This window comes from Penaeus chinensis, chromosome 24 (assembly GCF_019202785.1).
Source record: "Penaeus chinensis breed Huanghai No. 1 chromosome 24, ASM1920278v2, whole genome shotgun sequence".
In the NCBI taxonomy this organism is placed as follows: domain Eukaryota; kingdom Metazoa; phylum Arthropoda; class Malacostraca; order Decapoda; family Penaeidae; genus Penaeus; species Penaeus chinensis.
In genome coordinates, this window is record NC_061842.1 from 14,343,520 (window position 1) to 14,361,019 (window position 17,500).

Consider the following 17,500-nt stretch of genomic DNA (forward strand, 5'->3'; position numbering starts at 1 on the left):
TAGCACATAATATGTCTGGGACAGCTTTGGGTAAACCTGCAATAAAAATTAAGTATGATACTGCTGAATCTTGCATATGTTATAACAATATATACTATCACAACTCATCAGAATTACAAATGCACATTCACTGAATACAGTTTTAATGTAAGAGAAATCAAATCAAGCTCTATGAATGAGAAGAATCTTTACTAAAAAACAAAAAGTTAAAGATTTTAACCAATTTCATCTTTCATATCTATACAGTATAAACTTTAAAAAGTTCCACATTCATTAAGAACTTACCAGGAGATCAGACTGTGGTATTGAGAGTAGTAACTTCACAAAGGTGTGTAGGGCTGAATCCAAGGCATCATCACCATAAAGACGAAATACCCCAAAGTTGACATAGTTTCCACACAGTGCTGCCTTGAGCATTGAGAAGCAGATGCTTATACCCTTCAGCCTCATGGGATACATCTGATCCTTTGGAATGTTGTCTCCCTGGGCTAGGATTCTTGAACCTACAGGATTCATTCATATTCAAAACATATAAATACATTTATAATTTGAAAGTATTATGGTCATTTGAAAGTCTGGCTCGAGTCACAAATGGGAAATTCTTTTTAGAAAGAATGGCAATGCAGTTATATCAAAATCTAGAGACAGAATGCGTTTAGAAGCAAACCTAGAGGAAGAAATGAAAACATTCCTTCTCATTTTACATTGCACTTAAACTTCGAAAACATATCTTACCATATGTACAAATGACTTTGCTAGCCTCACGGAAGAGCAGGATACCATTAGGTGAGGAAACATCAAACTGAAGTCTCTGAGATCTGTTCTGCACCAACTCAGCAAAGAGTTTGAGCACTGGGGTGGTAATCTGGGGATCGTGGCTCCAAATTTCAACACCCCTAACCAAAACACCAGTATATGTAGGGTAACTGTTTACAAAGTTAAGGAAAATGTTGAAATTACTTCAGAAATTACTCATTAACAACTGGTTTCTACATTATCAGAAACATTCAAAGAAAAGAAAAGAAGAAAACAAAAAAGAAAACAAAAAAATTAAGAAAGAGAAAAAAGAAAAAACAAGTTACTCTAAGAAAAAGGATACATCCAGTCAAATAACATCATATATGATGTCTTTGTGTTGAATGCATAAGCTAGGCCTCTTAAATCCCTTGCAAGGCCTATTAATCCCTTCTTGGCTTCTTCTGCTTGGAACACTGGGGTCTCTGCTTGAGCCAGTAGCCTTCCAACACTATCAAATGCACCTGGAATAGATAAGTGTAAAGTTCATTGTGAAGTTCCCCATCTAATGTAATATGCCACTTGTAATGCATAAAAAAGGTTTTTAAAGTAATACGTACACCTTCAGAGAGAAGGCACAGCATTCATGGCAAAAAAAATTTGAATCTATTTGATGAAAATACAAATTCTACATATGAAATAGGACATAAAAGTTCACCTAAATATCATTCTAAATCACAAATACTTACTAGTAATGGGCACCATAAACTGTGTAAACTTCTCTTCATCTTCACCTAGTTCGACCATCAACAGCCTCCCAAGTGATGTGTAAAACAACGTCCGACTTCTCATCTCCTGCACAGACACACCCACCCCCAAGAATGGGAAGTGTTCACTCTGTAAAAGAAAACAAAGAACAAATATAATGTTATGTCCTCTATGAGGAACTTCACATTATAATTATGAGGTAACAAAGGCAATGACCTATAATAGTGGAAATCTAGAATATCTCCAAGTGATTCATAAAAAAGCAAATATATTAACACATATAACAAAAATTACATAATATAAAATACAATATAACACTACCCATCAAATTAGCTTATTGGAAAGCACCAACACAAAGCAAGATAGTGAAAACAAATAATAGAAACTTGAAAAAAAAAAAAAACTTTTTTTTCTCAAGAAAAAATTTGGCTCAAACTATTGGAGAATATATATCTACATGTGTAAAAACAAATAATTTGTTTTCACTTTAGCTTCATAGCAGCAAAAGTGCACCCAATTAGAGGAAATGTTCCATGATAGGTTCAGGTTAAGTGGCTTTCACTTACATTTTGAGGACCAGACTCTTTAAGCACTCTGAATTCTCTCTGAAAAGTCAAAAAATTATTTGGCTTGCTTGTGACTAAACTGTAGCAGTCTAATGACCTTTTCCCAAGTATCGTAAAAAAATATAATGCATAAACAAACAAAAAGATAAAAAAGATAAAATATTCAAATCACAACTAAAATAAGCAAATAAAACATTTTCTGGCAAAAGGAAATCAAATATATACAAAAACTGTATAATACAATAAATCTTATACTCATATAAACTCATGTTTCATGAAAAATTACTTTTCCAATCTTAGCAAAAGAATCTCCATGTTGCTAATCAGTAGTTTCAAACATAAACAAAACAAAGTAAAAACAACAAAAAAATGACATTACATTTAGTAAATGCATCCACACTTGTAATCACAAACATAATCTGTAAGCAATATGCTTGGTTTACTTTTCTGGGCTGCAAGCTTTTTGTCAATCTTAATGGGTTTATAGTTTTAACTGCAACCTTTCTATTTATTTCTGACAGTGCACAACTGTTAACTTCAGTCCTTTCTGTCATAATGTCAACTTCATTTATCATAATCTGACACTTTATATATTTATCTAAACTTATATCATTCCCTCATTTCCAAGCAATATCCTTTCATTCTCCAATGTTTTACTTCTTTCCTTCCTTAATATCTCTTTCCTAACTATTCTTCTTATTTCCCCCCTCCTCTTTCCATCTCACATGCATGTTATCATTCTCCCCCTTCTTGCTTGCTTTTTCTCACTCATTCCCTCAATGTCACTCAATGGCTCTCTTGTTCTCACTCTCACTCTCTCCCTTTTTACTTTTCCTCAATTCTTTCCCATCTCGATCTATCTCCTCCTCCCTATCTCCCTCTCTCTCTCAACTTCTCACTATGCCTAACCCTCTCACTGTCTCTCTCCTCCTTCTTCCTACCTACCACTCCTCCTTCCTCTTTCACTTTCCCTCTCCCTCCTTGTAAATCTTTAAAAGCACCATAAACTTCAAACCTTACACTGGATTTATCAGATAATATAATTCTTAAAAAAATAAATAAATAAATAAAACAATTTCTCAAATGCAAAAATTCTTTAATCTAGCAATTTTTATTAACCTTCTTCCTATGTGTACTAACTTAAAAAGGACATCAGGGTATTGCTGGCCCAATAACTTAGAGTTTAACAGGTTCTGAATAATTCAATAAGTAAAATATCAGAGTTAATAATTTTTGTAATAAAAAAATATTCCAAACAGAGGCACTTTTTCAAGAAATTAGCCACTGACATGTTAAAAAAAATAATCTAAGAAACAGATGGTTTGTCAGAATGTTGCAGGCATAAAAATCTGTCAATAAACAAGTTTGAAGTCAACAAGAAACTGTGTATCACTTCAATAAAACTGTACTGTAATTCCTTCTATTGGATTCATATCAAGTAAACTGTTCTAGTCACTCAAGTCAACAAAAGCTTTCACATTATTTCAAAAGAGAGGTCTTCAAAGCCATTCACAACTGATAGACATAGCTGAATTATCAAAGTAAGGTAAAGTCACTTGGCCCTTGAACCTTTTGTGCATAAGAATTAAATCAGTCTCACAAATTCATAGGTTAGATTAAACAACATAAATGAAGAACCGTGCACACTAACAGACAACTTTACTCACCGTGTGATTGTTGAGCATGAACTGAACCTCCTCAAGTTTCACTAGTTTACGCACACTATTGTAACTGATGGAAAGGTCTGACAAAAGCGTTAGGGTTCGAGTCAAAATCTGCTCACAGTGGCCCCAGTACTTCAAGTTAGTGATGCTGAAACAAGAATTATGGAAAATACATTAGAGATTATATATAATCTGAGGCAAATTATGATCATTAACAACATGCACCATTTCAAATTTCAGAAACTGAATACAACACTTACATTTTTCTCACAAAAACAGCCAACACCATAGATTCATCATTCAGCCCAAGTATCTCTGATAGGCGGCGATAAAACTTAGAAGTTTTGTGAACCTGATCACCAACATAAATCTTGCGGAACTGCTCAAAAAAAGAGATTGTGGCTAACTCAAGGCGTTCACATCCTCCTTGGGGCAGACACGAGTCAGTCAGGTTCATTAGTTGTAGGACTCTGGAAATTAAAAGAAATTCCATAACTTTTAACTTGATTCATCAATATCAATAGCTATGATAAAATACTGTATTTTGCATTAAGTCCATCTTCCAAAACATTTTGTATTTATTATCAATTTTTACCTGCAAACTAATTCTCCATCCATTGCATCATGATCATCACTAGTGTTGAAAGATACACGACCACCTATTGCTGATCCAATCATGTATACCAACCATGTCAGTTGTCCTTTACAAAGAAAAATATCAATTAAAATCATACTTAGGATAACAACAGTATTAATGAAGAAGACGACAATGATGATGATGACAAAAACAACGACGATGATGCAAGTACAAGTACAAGAATAAATACTAAGTATTAATAACATTAATAATAATGATAATTATGATAATGACAATGATGATAGTAATAGTAAGAATAATAAGTATAATGATTAAGAATAAATAAACAAATGAATTAATCTATTACAACAACAATAGTAATAACAAACTAATAATAATAATAATAATAATAATAATAATAATAATAATAATAATAATAATAATACAGATAATACTCATTTTACAATTCCTTTTTGCGATATTTCCCTTCAACTTTTTTTTTTGGTAAACTCTTTTTTTTTTTCCTAAGCAAATGATCCAAAATAACTGTATTTCTTAGTTAATATTTGGTGCATCAGTCAGTGATTCTGTAGATTTCAATGATGTCTTTCCCCTTTCTACTCTTTCTCATGCTGTGCTTATTGTTGGAGCGGTTGCCCACTAACATTTTGCCATTTTTGCTCCTTTAACAAGATATCAACCACAAAAATGGTTCCCAGGACAACAGCCAGTAATGATGAAAATAGCAAGAAAAGGAAGTGCAATAACTATGTCACTTGCTCATTGCTTCGGTTATAAAGTATTTTGGCAATGATGTCACATAAGCACACAACTTGCCAAACTGTACAAACATTCGAGGCAAACAAGAAGATAAAGAAGATTTAGCCTGGTTTCCCCTTGCACACACTGCAAGTTATTATCATAATACTGTAATTGAAAGCATGGGAAAATGCTAGCTGTCTGGATTGAAGATCAGAACCACATCACTCCAATGAATCTTAACCTGTTCCCGACAGATAATGTGCACAAGCGTCATAACACACAGCCTGGTCTGCAGGATATGGCTGTGCGCACAGCGACGCACCAGAGCACATGGAGCGGGAAGTTCTGCTACATGTAGCGGACTTCCGTGCCCTGTGTCTGGACGTTGCCAGAAATCACCAGGGTTTATGACGCTCTGAGATTTCTGATACCAGTCAGCACTGGGTTAAGACAATACAGCACAAGACAAAAGCAGTTTATGAAGAAGGGAATGATAGAGAAATGAACGTAAAGTGGCTTGCAGAACTTTTCCTTGAAATGGGCATTGCACTTGACCTTATCCATGATACTGACCCTAAGAGGGAAAGAAGTTTGAAAGCTGTGTAAGATGTCAGGGAATGTTTTTGAGGTTATTGAGAACTATAAAAGGAGAAAAAGAGAAGCAGCAAACAAGCCACTTTTGAAAATTTTTGTCATAAAGCAACAACAGAAGAGGAAGGACACAAATGCTCCCCTCCATTGTTACAAGTCTAGATGGAAGGTTGGGGAATACAAACCCCCCTCTTTTTTCTATGGGAATATGTGTCTCAATTTACTTTTATTTTGTTTTACATTACAGATTTAGACACAGATCTCTAAATAAAATGAGGATTACCTGTACTAATGATGACAAAAATATAAAGAATAACAAAAATATAAATCATATGAGATAACATTGATTAATATATAAACATCTAAAACTTTTGTAGCATTAATTCCATGAATTACTAATTCAAAATTACCTTCTAAGATTGCCATTTCTTCCATGGAGTGCTGCTGAGAGCGGTTATTCATTCGTGCAGATATATGTTCTTGATATCGCTGTGCAGTCTGCTCAAACAACTGTACCAGAAGTGCACAAGTCTTTGCATACTCACATCGACCAATTGTTGAGAGCTGAAAACATTTTAATCATTATTGCAGATAAGAAAAAGAAAAACACAATAAGTATACATACATACAAACTAACACACACATACACACATACTATATACACATATATATATATATATATATATATATATATATATATATATATATATATATATATGTAATCTCAACCAATCTTGATTCCTTTATCAGAAACCTGATTGTAAATAGAGAAGATATGGTTAATGATCCTCTCTCATCTACCTATTCATAGCCTGATCCCCATTCCCGACTCCCAGTTAAACTACATTCAACATTTGCAATCCCATAGATAAACATGTAGACATTATTCTTTCTAACATTATTTTTTGAATATACATATCACTGGATATTATGGTGCCAGTTCACATTACATCCATTTATAATGTATTCCTATAGAATATTGTATAATAAAGACATTATTCATTATATTTGTTTGTCCACATTAACAACAAATAACAGGGAACCCTTGAACTCGACTTGAAATAAAGATTAATTTGACATCTGTGATCTCTCACTCATTACTTGCATAGTATTGATGTTGCAACCTTGGATAATTTTGAGAATTTGTTCATATTTCCCTCAATTGTCTATGGAGTATGTGGTACTGTCAGAGCTATTTCTAGGCACCTTCCTGCCTCGTACCAAAGTTTATACCTTTACAACGGTGCATGTATTCTGATAAAGATATAATCTAAATGTGTCAAATACATCTCTTGCATGGAGAAATTATTCATTATCTTGGTGTTTATTGATAGATATCATTAAAATTAACTAGGAAGACTCTTTGCTTGAGAATAAATTACTATAATTTCCATTAAACTCATAGATCCGGTTGCATCACTGCAATCACATGACCCAAAAATCCAGGCATTAGGCTTATATGAGTGGCTGCTGTACCAGGTGTGTGGCTTGTAGGCTGGGTGCGTGCATACAAGTGTGTGCATTGACACGACTATGCCTCTTATTTGCATTATTTCCTTGTTTTATGCATAAACAATTTTTGCTTTTTTGCCATTTTCCAATGTCCATATTTGCTATTTGATATGCATCATCCAGATGGTAATTGACAGTTTTCTTTGTACAGATTCCATATCATACCTCTAGGTAATCTACTACTCAGTGCAAGAAAAATAAAAATATGTAATACTTTGTTGTTTCATTGTTTGTCTTTTTTTTTTTTTTTGTAATATTACATTTTCTGTAATACATATTCATATTCATGTAATCATATTCCTGGTCACAACACCAGGAATATGATGCTGAGCATGGAAATGGCATCCTCCATGGAGCCAGTGCTCTTCCAGTCATGGCTCACAGACATTACATTGCATACTGGTACATAGATGGGAATAATGCAAAATTGTCAAATGAGCCTAATCAACCTTCCAAGAGGTTTGTGTACTTGTGGCGAGTCTTTCGCATCACTCGGACTGCAGCCAGATTTTCCCATAAGGACATGTTCATGTCACCCACCCCACGAGCCAGATTTTTCCATGACATAATGGTCACTTCATCGGGAATGAAGGGGTTAATTTGTAAGTTCTGCTACTGGAACTTCTACAGTAGCATACAGGTACTCAAACAATTAGCTGCAACAGCAGAGGGTTAGGTGTATATTTACTTTCTTCAATTGTTATCATAAATTTCTATATACAAACATTCCTCTCAAATCAGAGATAATAAGATGAATCTATTTTCTGGTTTCTATTTACTTCAATATTAATGCAAATTTATTTATTGTGAGTGAAGAGGAGGTAGAAGGGAAAAGGAAAACTAGGAGCAGAAGCAAGAGAGAATCGGAAATAATTAGAAAGTGAAGCTGAAAGAGAGGAAGGTTGAGGGATAGAGGACAAGAAACAGGGAGGAGAGAAAGTGTAGGAATGCTAAGGTAACAGGGGGTTGAAAGTAGTGAAGATAGAGTGGAAATAAGCAACAGAGTAGTGGGGGGAATAAGGAAGAATGGAAGAGAGTACACGGGAAAAATAGGAATAAAAGTTTAACAAAAATCAAGAAAGACAGAATTTTAATCATACACCTACAACCAAACATACCACCCTTTGAACAGAAGAAAAAGAGGTCATCATCACATACCTGATCCAGTTGTTGCTGGATGACAGTGACATCATCAAGGGGATCATCCAGTCCTTCACGAAGCACCACACTCACACTCTCTAACCGTGATGACACATATGCTCGTACAACTTCTGGTGTATAGGTCTCCAACAGATGAGGTTCAGTTGCCTTTGGAACAGAAAACATAATACTTGAATCTTCTCAGAACAACTGCACAGACAACAAAAACAAAATCCAATATAACAATCTTCAACTAAGGATGTGATTACTGCTTCTAATGTAATGATAGAAAACATTAGACTATCAAAATACCTTCATATATGGCACAGATCCCACCATTCGCTGCCAAAGGGAAAGAAGGTAGTGCACACTATTGGGAGCAAACTGCCACATATTGAGGGACTCCACAGTAAACTTTGCAATCAGCTGGATGGCATCTGGATAATGTTCAACAGTCACCAGCTCCCCTAGCTGGTAATTGCTTTTCAACCTTAGCAGCAACCGACAAAATTCATGGTAGTTGGAGGGGTCACTCAAGCCCTAAAATCAAGGTTTAGAATCATTAACACCACAGAAACCCTACTCTAAATTTTGAAATCACACAATATAACCCATAATCAGATTCATTAACAAAATACAAAATATATTTATATACTCATAAATCAACACTATCTGACAACTACTTACTTGTGGATTCTGAAGTATATTTCTAACTCCATTGACTAGCTGTGATAGAAACTTTGCTCGTTCTTCATTGCTAAATAAAGTACGCCTCACAGAGGCTATCTGGACCAAACAAGATAATGCCTGTAAAAGTAAACAAACAAACTAGTAAACAAATTAGCAGGAAAGATAAAATCTCACTAGAAATTTATTCAAAGAGGGATTTTATTTCTCGTTTTAAAAGTATCTTAAAATCAACCCTCAAGTCAAACTCCATGCAACTGACAGTCTGTCATTTCTTGCAATATATAATCATCAACAAAACTTTTTTTTTTTTTTTTTTTTTTTGGGGGGGGGGGAGGGGGATTATTTCTATATTTGAAAAAATCCTTATATTTCATGTTTTTTTCTTAAACTCATTCACACAAGAAAAATTCAAGGGCCTACCACTGGTGATAGTGAAGCTGGTAAGGAAGCATAAAGATCAAAGAAAAGTTGAACAGTAGAAAAGTCAAGGAATGCAGGTCTCCACGATGTGGGTATCTGAACCGTGCCCAAATCATCACTACTTTCATCCACTGAGGTGCCAATAAAATCAAAAGTGAGGCAGTTGAGAGCTGGGGAGAAAAGAAAAAAATAATAGCATTATGTATATGCAAGTAATATCCAATATCTAAGTGATGTTACGAGAGAAAAGTTTTTTCATTGTATTTTGTGCATTCTTTTCCTCTTAGTAACTTACCTAAGCGAAGAAGATGAGTCATGAGCCCATGCTGACTCTCATCATTAAAATTAAGTGTCTTTGAATTTTCAAGCGCAGTTCTAAGCAGTGTACAAGAAAGCTGGAAGATATCATACAGTTGAGAGTCCCTAAAAGAACTCGCAATTTTACGATGCTTGGTCAAAGACTTGTTGGCATCAGACTCTGATATTTGGTTCATTTCAGCAGTTAGCTGGGCTAAAAGCTGCACCCCGATGACACAGTGGTCTACTGAGCCCTGTCATAAAAGAAAATATAATTGTATTATAACTATCAATAACAATTTTTCTTATAACAGATAATCAACAAAAATACTTTATAAAAGGTCATAAATCTTAATAAAAAATTATACACTATTTACTCCAGGCTTACATACTAAAAGGTTTCTTGGATGCTAATATCAACATGAGACAAAAAGACTCAAATATCCATTCTCACTCTTCTTTAAAATACACTAAATCTTTAATACAATAAGGAAAACAGTGAATTTTTTTTTCTTGATACATGAGAAAATTCAATCACAACAGTTAGCATGGGAATCCCCTAGGAATTAACATGCAGTTCAAGAAATATCTTAACATACAAGGTAGACGGAAACAAAGTTTACATACATAAGTGACACCTCCAATCACCTTCTTTTCCTATCCTTACGAAACTGCCTTTACTGAGCCCCCTCATCACTGAATTCTCTTCTACATTGTGTATGTTACAAAAGTTAAAGGGAATATATGTAAAAAATTAGAATTTGACTGTAAGCCAAAGAAATACACTAATACTCTAATTTGCAAGGATCACATACCTGTAAAAACTGAGAAACATCTCCCACAACATTTCTAAAGGCCCATTCTTCTTTGTCCAGTCCATCAAACCATCCAAGTTTGGTGATGCGTCCAAACAATACCACAAGTCCTTGAGTTACATAGTGAACCAACTTGGGGCGTGTGGCCAAGTAATTCAACACATAGTTGCCTGCAAAAGCATATAATGGGTATGAGAATTATCTTTTTCTTTTACCTACAACAAATCAGAAGACTATGGTACTATGAGTTAGTATAATTGTACTCATTTATATTTCAGTAATGGAAAACACCAATGGTAAATGGTCAATGGTAAATGTAAGCAACAATTTTAAACACTCAATGCTTGATCTACATGCTTTTGAACTAAAATTCCTTTGGACTAACAAAGACTGTTCATACTTCATATTCATAATGAAACAAAGACTGTTCATACTTCATATTCATAATGAAACAAACAGAATTTTCAAAATCCTGAAAACATTATCATAAATTTTCTACAATTTTCATTATAGATCAGAGTCCTTTGATGGGGAAATGTAATTCTAGATTGAGAGATACTTATTCTTGAAAAAAATAAGCAAGAGTTTCCAGTATGAAAGTACTTGCTAATACATAGTAAATACATGTAAATAAAGTTACACATTGCAATACACAAAATAATTGTTAGTGTATCAGCTGCTTAAATATACAGGAGTTCATATGACCCCCCAACCCCTAGAAGATAGCCTGATAGAGAAAACAACAAATTAATCTTGGGGAGGGGGATTTATAATTTCTTAACAGTGTCCAAGATATTTTCATATATGTGAAACACTAAATAGAGGAGGAGGAGAATGAAAAAGAGAACTAGAAGAATAAAGTACCGCAACTTACGTATATCTATACGCTGCTGGAGCGAAAGTGTACAAGGGTTCCTTGATACAAGCTTGGTCAATGTAGTAGCTGCTAAATACTGTGAGTACGAAGACTGTGCCCGGTCAAGGAGCATCTGGCACTGAGTAAGAGTAGCAGCGCCCTGACCGGACTGAAACTCCACAAGAGCCTTTTCTGCCTCTTGCCGGCGTACTCCATCACTAGCCTCGTGGAGTTGCTTGCACAACAACTCTAACTTCACCACCTCCTGAGGACCCATAATTAACATGTCAATATTGAGGCAGAGGTCATATACTAGTTTTGTTGAATAAATAACTAAATCCCATGACTTTTACACATGATGAATAGATATTACTATTATATTCATAAAAAGAAAAATATCAAAGGTATATTTCTTTTTTTTCATCATTAATCAAATCTAATTCACCCTCATTTGACACTGCATAACAACATCTGCAAGAAAAAAAATGTTCAAGGTTACTGATTTTCCACAGCAATATCAATGTATATGAAATGTGTGTGTATGTATATGCATGTGTATATTCATGAATGTACATGGTTACATATCGCATATATGCATACACACAAATATTGGCATGTAGATGATTGTATTTTTTAAAATCTCACTTTAAAATTAAAGTGTCAATTAATAATTCCTGTTCAATACTGAATATTCTAGATAATACTTACTACGAACAAATTAATTATCAATATTTCACATTACTAATTAATTAGTTTTTAATTGCTATTGCCTTTAACTGACTGCTACTCTTTAAAATATCATCTGAAATGTACTTCTTGAAAAAAAGTCATTAATAATGTAACATAAAATATGTAAAAATAAAATATGTAAAATAAGGTAAAGAGATAATAATAATAAAAATAACATATTTGAAAAATTGAAGACAGTTCCTTTCTCTGAAAACATTCCTCCTGTTTCTTTAACCTGTAATATAAAATGGGTAAAAACAAGAGCAAAGGAAATGAGCACAGAGTAGATAAAATATTTACAACAGACATCCTCTGCAGATAATGCACATAAATTTTGATCTTTCTATATACTATAAAAATACTGAATGAAAGGAAGTCCTTCTGGTAACAAAAACATAATGAAAGTGTTTCTCATGACATATCACATCACGATAATGCCGTAACAAATTACTGAACATCCAGTATTCTTCCATTCATCACACATCATAAAACACAACCAAACATGCAGACAATAATAATCATCATATAAAAAATCTGTATCTCACAAATAGGCAAAATAACTCAGAAAATATAATTATTTATATCATGTACATTTACACAATCAATCTTTAAAACAATGTCTATTTTTTCTTTATAAAAAATGCATAAGCTTTGTTTATAAACAACAATAACTACAAATTCTTCTATCTTATCTCACATTATCAGATACGTTATACAACATGCATAATATATACTGATATAATCTTCTGCACAGCTTACTGCCATCAATCATTAAATATCCCGACCTGATGAAGGATTCTCAGTTACCCTTGGTAAAAGGTTGTGGCATATTTCCTCCAATGAATGGATGAAATTTCTAACTGGTAATGAAGATTAGAAGAAAGAATAAGATTCTTTTCATGAATGTGTTCATTCATTGTATGAAGAGAAAAAGCTTTTCTTACTTTCTCTAATGGATGATACACTTTCAGCTACTAAATAATGATAACATTTAATACTCATAAAATTAAAAAGGTCTGCAAAAAACTGTTTCCAAGGCTGCTCCTGATATACTGCCAGTTAACAGAAGTAGGTAACAGGAAAAGAAAAGGCAAGATGCCATATAAGCATCACTATTCACATGGGGTTAATACCTCTACAAACAATACTTATCCCTGTTGTTGAGAACAGAATACACTTAAAGAATAAAGAAATTAATAACTATCTAACATAACACTTAGAAGAACATTTAAACCTTTCACAACATACGAAATCTAAGCATGTCATGGGTGATGAGTAATTATGCCATGAGCAGATGGATCTTCTCAATTTGTGCATGCTAAACAGTTGTAGGGTTGTTTGGCCCTGTTTGCAATCACCAAAGAGATATAGCCCTTAAAACAAGGCTTAAAGTCTCTTTTCAGCCTGTTAATAAAAAACGGTTATGCAACGGCCAAAGATACAGCAAGCAGGGTAAATGTATGTTACCCACACTTCTTGTGCAGCTGACAGTGTGCAAAGCCAAGTATGGCTTGGTATGGTGGATGGTAATCCTATCCTTTGAAGCCATAACTAATCAACATAATCAAAAGTAGACATAATCTAATCTAAAGTCTCTTAGGCAGACCCTTTTCCCCTTATGAAAGAGTGACCTTTTCACATTTCCAAAGAAAACTGGACATGGTAACTAACGTGCTTTCCCATGCCACCTGTGGCACCATTAATATACTACATTTACCACAGCAAACTTCAAAATGTCTAGTGCTTGGCCCATTCAGATAGATGTCAACAAGTAGTTGACACCCAAAGATTTTGGGCCGAGCCTGGGGGTTAACAATGTGTTGATGCTCAATATGGCTTTGACTATATTCTTATCCAAATGGCACCAGGCCATCATTTCACTGCCTAGCACTTCTACCAAGACTGTCAGAGCAGTCTGCCCAATTTTTGCAATAAATAGTGTGGAAAGGTCCCCCCCCCCCAATTTGGATAGAAACTCTTATTTCATTTTACTTTTGTAAACAAAACCAAGAACAAAGATGTATAGCAAACCATTACCTAAATCACTGAACTCACACTGCGTAACCTTACAAACAGCCACTCTGGTGTAGCAAAACAAATACCTTGGCCAACTTGGTGTTTTATGTGGCCCATTTGTATAAGCTAATCAATAATATATTATAGTAGATGGATTATTCTACTTCAACTTCCCTAAGCATTGATGGTATGGAAAATAAACTACTTCATAACCTATCTTACTAAGTATATATTTCTTACTTTATTTAAGACCTTGAGAGTCACCTGGCAGAAATCAATGACCAATATTTTCTGATAGCCAAATCACTGCAAAAAATGTATAGCCTACATCACAATTGACTATAAAGTCAATAACTATGCAATATCTTGTCTCTAAATGAGTTGAGGAAAAAACAAACAAACACAAATCATAGAATAGTGATATGCCTTGGAAAAGCTGTTTACACAATGAACCAGTGGACAAGCATATACATGCCATGCCCACTGAAAGTTTAGTTTATTAATTACCTTTACACATAGATAGCTCCACAAGTACTTAGTAACCAATGAGCCAATTACTTGTACTAGCTTTCCCTAGAATTTTGGAAATATTTTCTTCCTATTTGCAATGTCAATAACACTATAGTGATTATAATTTCTATAATAATAGTACAGCATTGATATTGATAGCATCAATACAAAAGATATAAATGAAAAATAGTAATAAAATAAAAAAATAATAATAAAAAAGGCCTCCTTAGTGGCTAAGCTTTTGTAGAGAGATCTATGTGTAGAGACACTTCACAAAACAATATTACACCGAACACCACATTTTCCCGGAAGCGCTGGGTTAACAACATACAGGTTTTTGCAGCAGTTTTTCTCTTCTTGCTTTGGCAATTTCTCAGTGTGTTGGGTCTAAGTGCAAGGTAGGATAAAGTATATCTGGGATATTGATAAAATAGTAAAGACCTCCTTTATCAAGATGGCTAGCCTATTTCCTTGATTTGTGACACACTTCTAACCATATAAGCTGTTTTCTATTTATCTAGCATATATTCAAATCATATTCCATTCAAATGTATTTGTTGTAAACAAATAACAATAATTTCCTTGATATACTTCATACCATTCCTACTTATCTGGATAAACAGACATGACTACATGACTGTTTTTTTTGCGATTGTAGTTTGCCTCCCTCTGTCAATAACATGTAGCAAATATTATCATCAACAAGCAAAAAAACAAATAACAAGCTTCCAAAACCCAGACAAAGGCTGCCGAGCAATATGCAAGACAAGTGGACTGATAAATATTGCAAGACAAAACTGTCATAGGCCAACAGAAAATAAGAAACAACAAGAAACATCATTGCATATCGCCACATCAAATCTTGGAAATATAGGGTTAAGTATCACCTTTTTTATGAATATTTTTAAAAAGAAATTATCTTCTTAACAAAAAAAAAAATAATAATAATAATAAATAAATAAATAGGTAGCCACTAAAATTCCCCATCATAACGTCATCTACCTCTATTTCACAAGTACATCTCTTTGACCCCAAAGCTTAGATGTTGTATATATAAAAAATAAATAAAAAAAATTAAAAATGGGTGACTGTAATTTTATGTGAACCTTTGAACGGTACAAAAATAAATCTAATAAAAGAACTTGATCCAGAGAATTCTGCAAATACCTTCAACACACTATTATAAAATAATTTTCAATGTAAATAATATGAAAATAATATATTACATCAACATTCCATGTACACTGACTCAACGTAAAGGTAAGACACAGTATTCCATCACACTTTTGCAATGGAAGAGTATCATCACCACATTCATTTTCATATCATGATAATTAGAACCATACACACTTTCATCCTCTTTCAATCAAAACTTTCATTATATTTTGGTAGAATCTATCAGTGGAAATAAGCAGGGAGTGTTTTTCAGACTGTCACAGGTTCCAAAAACAAATGTCAGGTGGCTGGAAACATACAACTGAAAAAGGCACACAAGCTTTGTAGTTTATTCCTACAAGTTCACAGAGAAAGATGAGAAATCAGCTATTGCAGTGGAGTGAAAACAAGAGTACCTTATGCTGGGAATTCATGCTCATGAACTACCTTGTTGGAAACACAAGCTTCTATAAAATAAGGAAATCTGCATTATAATTACTTTACTTGTCTACTTGTACCATACATTACATGCCCGCTCTTCTGACTTGTAGCCCATACAGATTTCTATATACAGAACAGGTAAATTATATATATGTTTATATATATAATGTTGCAAGGTAAGGTATTGGATGATTTACTGTTTTAAATTGTGTATTCAATTTAAATATGTTAACTACTGTAAATTAATTTAATAACAATTTCTTTTATCTCTCTCTCTCTCTTGCAGAACAGAATGAATTGCAGTATTCATTGCAATATGTATAATTTCTCATAAGATGTATTGCGATGCTCTTTTTAGTTATCATTCTGCATTTGATGTCTTCATGATTAAAAGGAATGTCACACTCATGTTGGCAGAGTCCATTCAGAGGATTACTTTCCTTCATTCAATAAGGTATAAATAAAAGTCCTATCTTTTTCATAATATTTTATACTAATATTTTCAAAATATACATGAAATATATCCAACCCAGTGTGAAAAAATTCCATTTCTGTGCCATAAAACTATTCTGTTTGAAGCTTTTTGTAATGCCAATCTCATGCAGTATACTTTATCTGAGTATTGTTCTAAAATCTAAAGGAATGACCAAAAAATCCAGTTGGAATGATATTTCAGAGAACCAGGTTTTCCTTTTCATCACATATTTCAAAACCGACTTGTCACTTTTTTCTACAAATCATGAATTATGGAGTGAATGAGAGTAAAATTTTTCTCTATGAAATAATTAAATTTTATGATGTTATTTACACTACTTTCATCCTAGCCCTGATACCTTTTGATTTTCCTTAGTGAAGTTAATAAATGAAAAAAATACAAATTGCAGCTGATTGACTGAAAATATAATAAAACAAGCATAACCTGAAAACAAGTCAAATGAAATATATGTTGACAGGCAATATTTACATATTTCAGAGTTCTTGATGTTAAATTTTGCATCAATAAAAGTATTCCAATATGTGCTATATATAATAGCCTTTAACTAAAAGCTATCATTAATGCATTGCTTTACACTCCAAATTTTATATGAAAATATTCACATTTAAGCTAAAGGAGAGAATTAGTGCTAGCCAGTATCCATACACATGTTCTTGCAATAACTTAAAGGACCATTTTACAAACAATATTCCAGTAATGGAGGCAAAGGGACACCTTAATGACAACGACAATGGCTTAAAATTAATAGCAAAATAACTTT

General features: G+C 33.4%; 1 protein-coding gene across 8 annotated transcripts in view; it reads right to left on the minus strand.

Annotated features, from left to right (window-relative positions):
* Nucleotides 1–17,500, minus strand: part of LOC125038386 (exportin-7-like) — a 32,179-nt gene that overhangs the window by 9,825 nt on the left and 4,854 nt on the right. For 3 of the 8 annotated variants that reach the window (XM_047631889.1, XM_047631890.1, XM_047631894.1), the window contains exons 2-18: nt 11,412–11,658; nt 10,538–10,707; nt 9,721–9,976; nt 9,426–9,595; nt 9,003–9,122; nt 8,628–8,855; nt 8,334–8,483; nt 6,074–6,227; nt 4,329–4,434; nt 3,994–4,203; nt 3,737–3,881; nt 2,070–2,108; nt 1,485–1,632; nt 1,100–1,259; nt 736–926; nt 286–503; nt 1–36 (exon numbers count right to left, since the gene is read on the minus strand). The exon at nt 1–36 is cut by the window's left edge and continues 103 nt beyond it. In XM_047631889.1, the coding sequence (XP_047487845.1) occupies nt 1–36; nt 286–503; nt 736–926; nt 1,100–1,259; nt 1,485–1,632; nt 2,070–2,108; nt 3,737–3,881; nt 3,994–4,203; nt 4,329–4,434; nt 6,074–6,227; nt 8,334–8,483; nt 8,628–8,855; nt 9,003–9,122; nt 9,426–9,595; nt 9,721–9,976; nt 10,538–10,707; nt 11,412–11,658 (2,748 nt within the window). Of the gene's footprint in view, nt 37–285; nt 504–735; nt 927–1,099; nt 1,260–1,484; nt 1,633–2,069; nt 2,109–3,736; nt 3,882–3,993; nt 4,204–4,328; nt 4,435–6,073; nt 6,228–8,333; nt 8,484–8,627; nt 8,856–9,002; nt 9,123–9,425; nt 9,596–9,720; nt 9,977–10,537; nt 10,708–11,411; nt 11,659–11,838; nt 12,008–17,500 lie in introns of those variants that run through there. The other 5 variants (XM_047631891.1, XM_047631893.1, XM_047631888.1 and 2 more) reach the window with 4 other exon arrangements.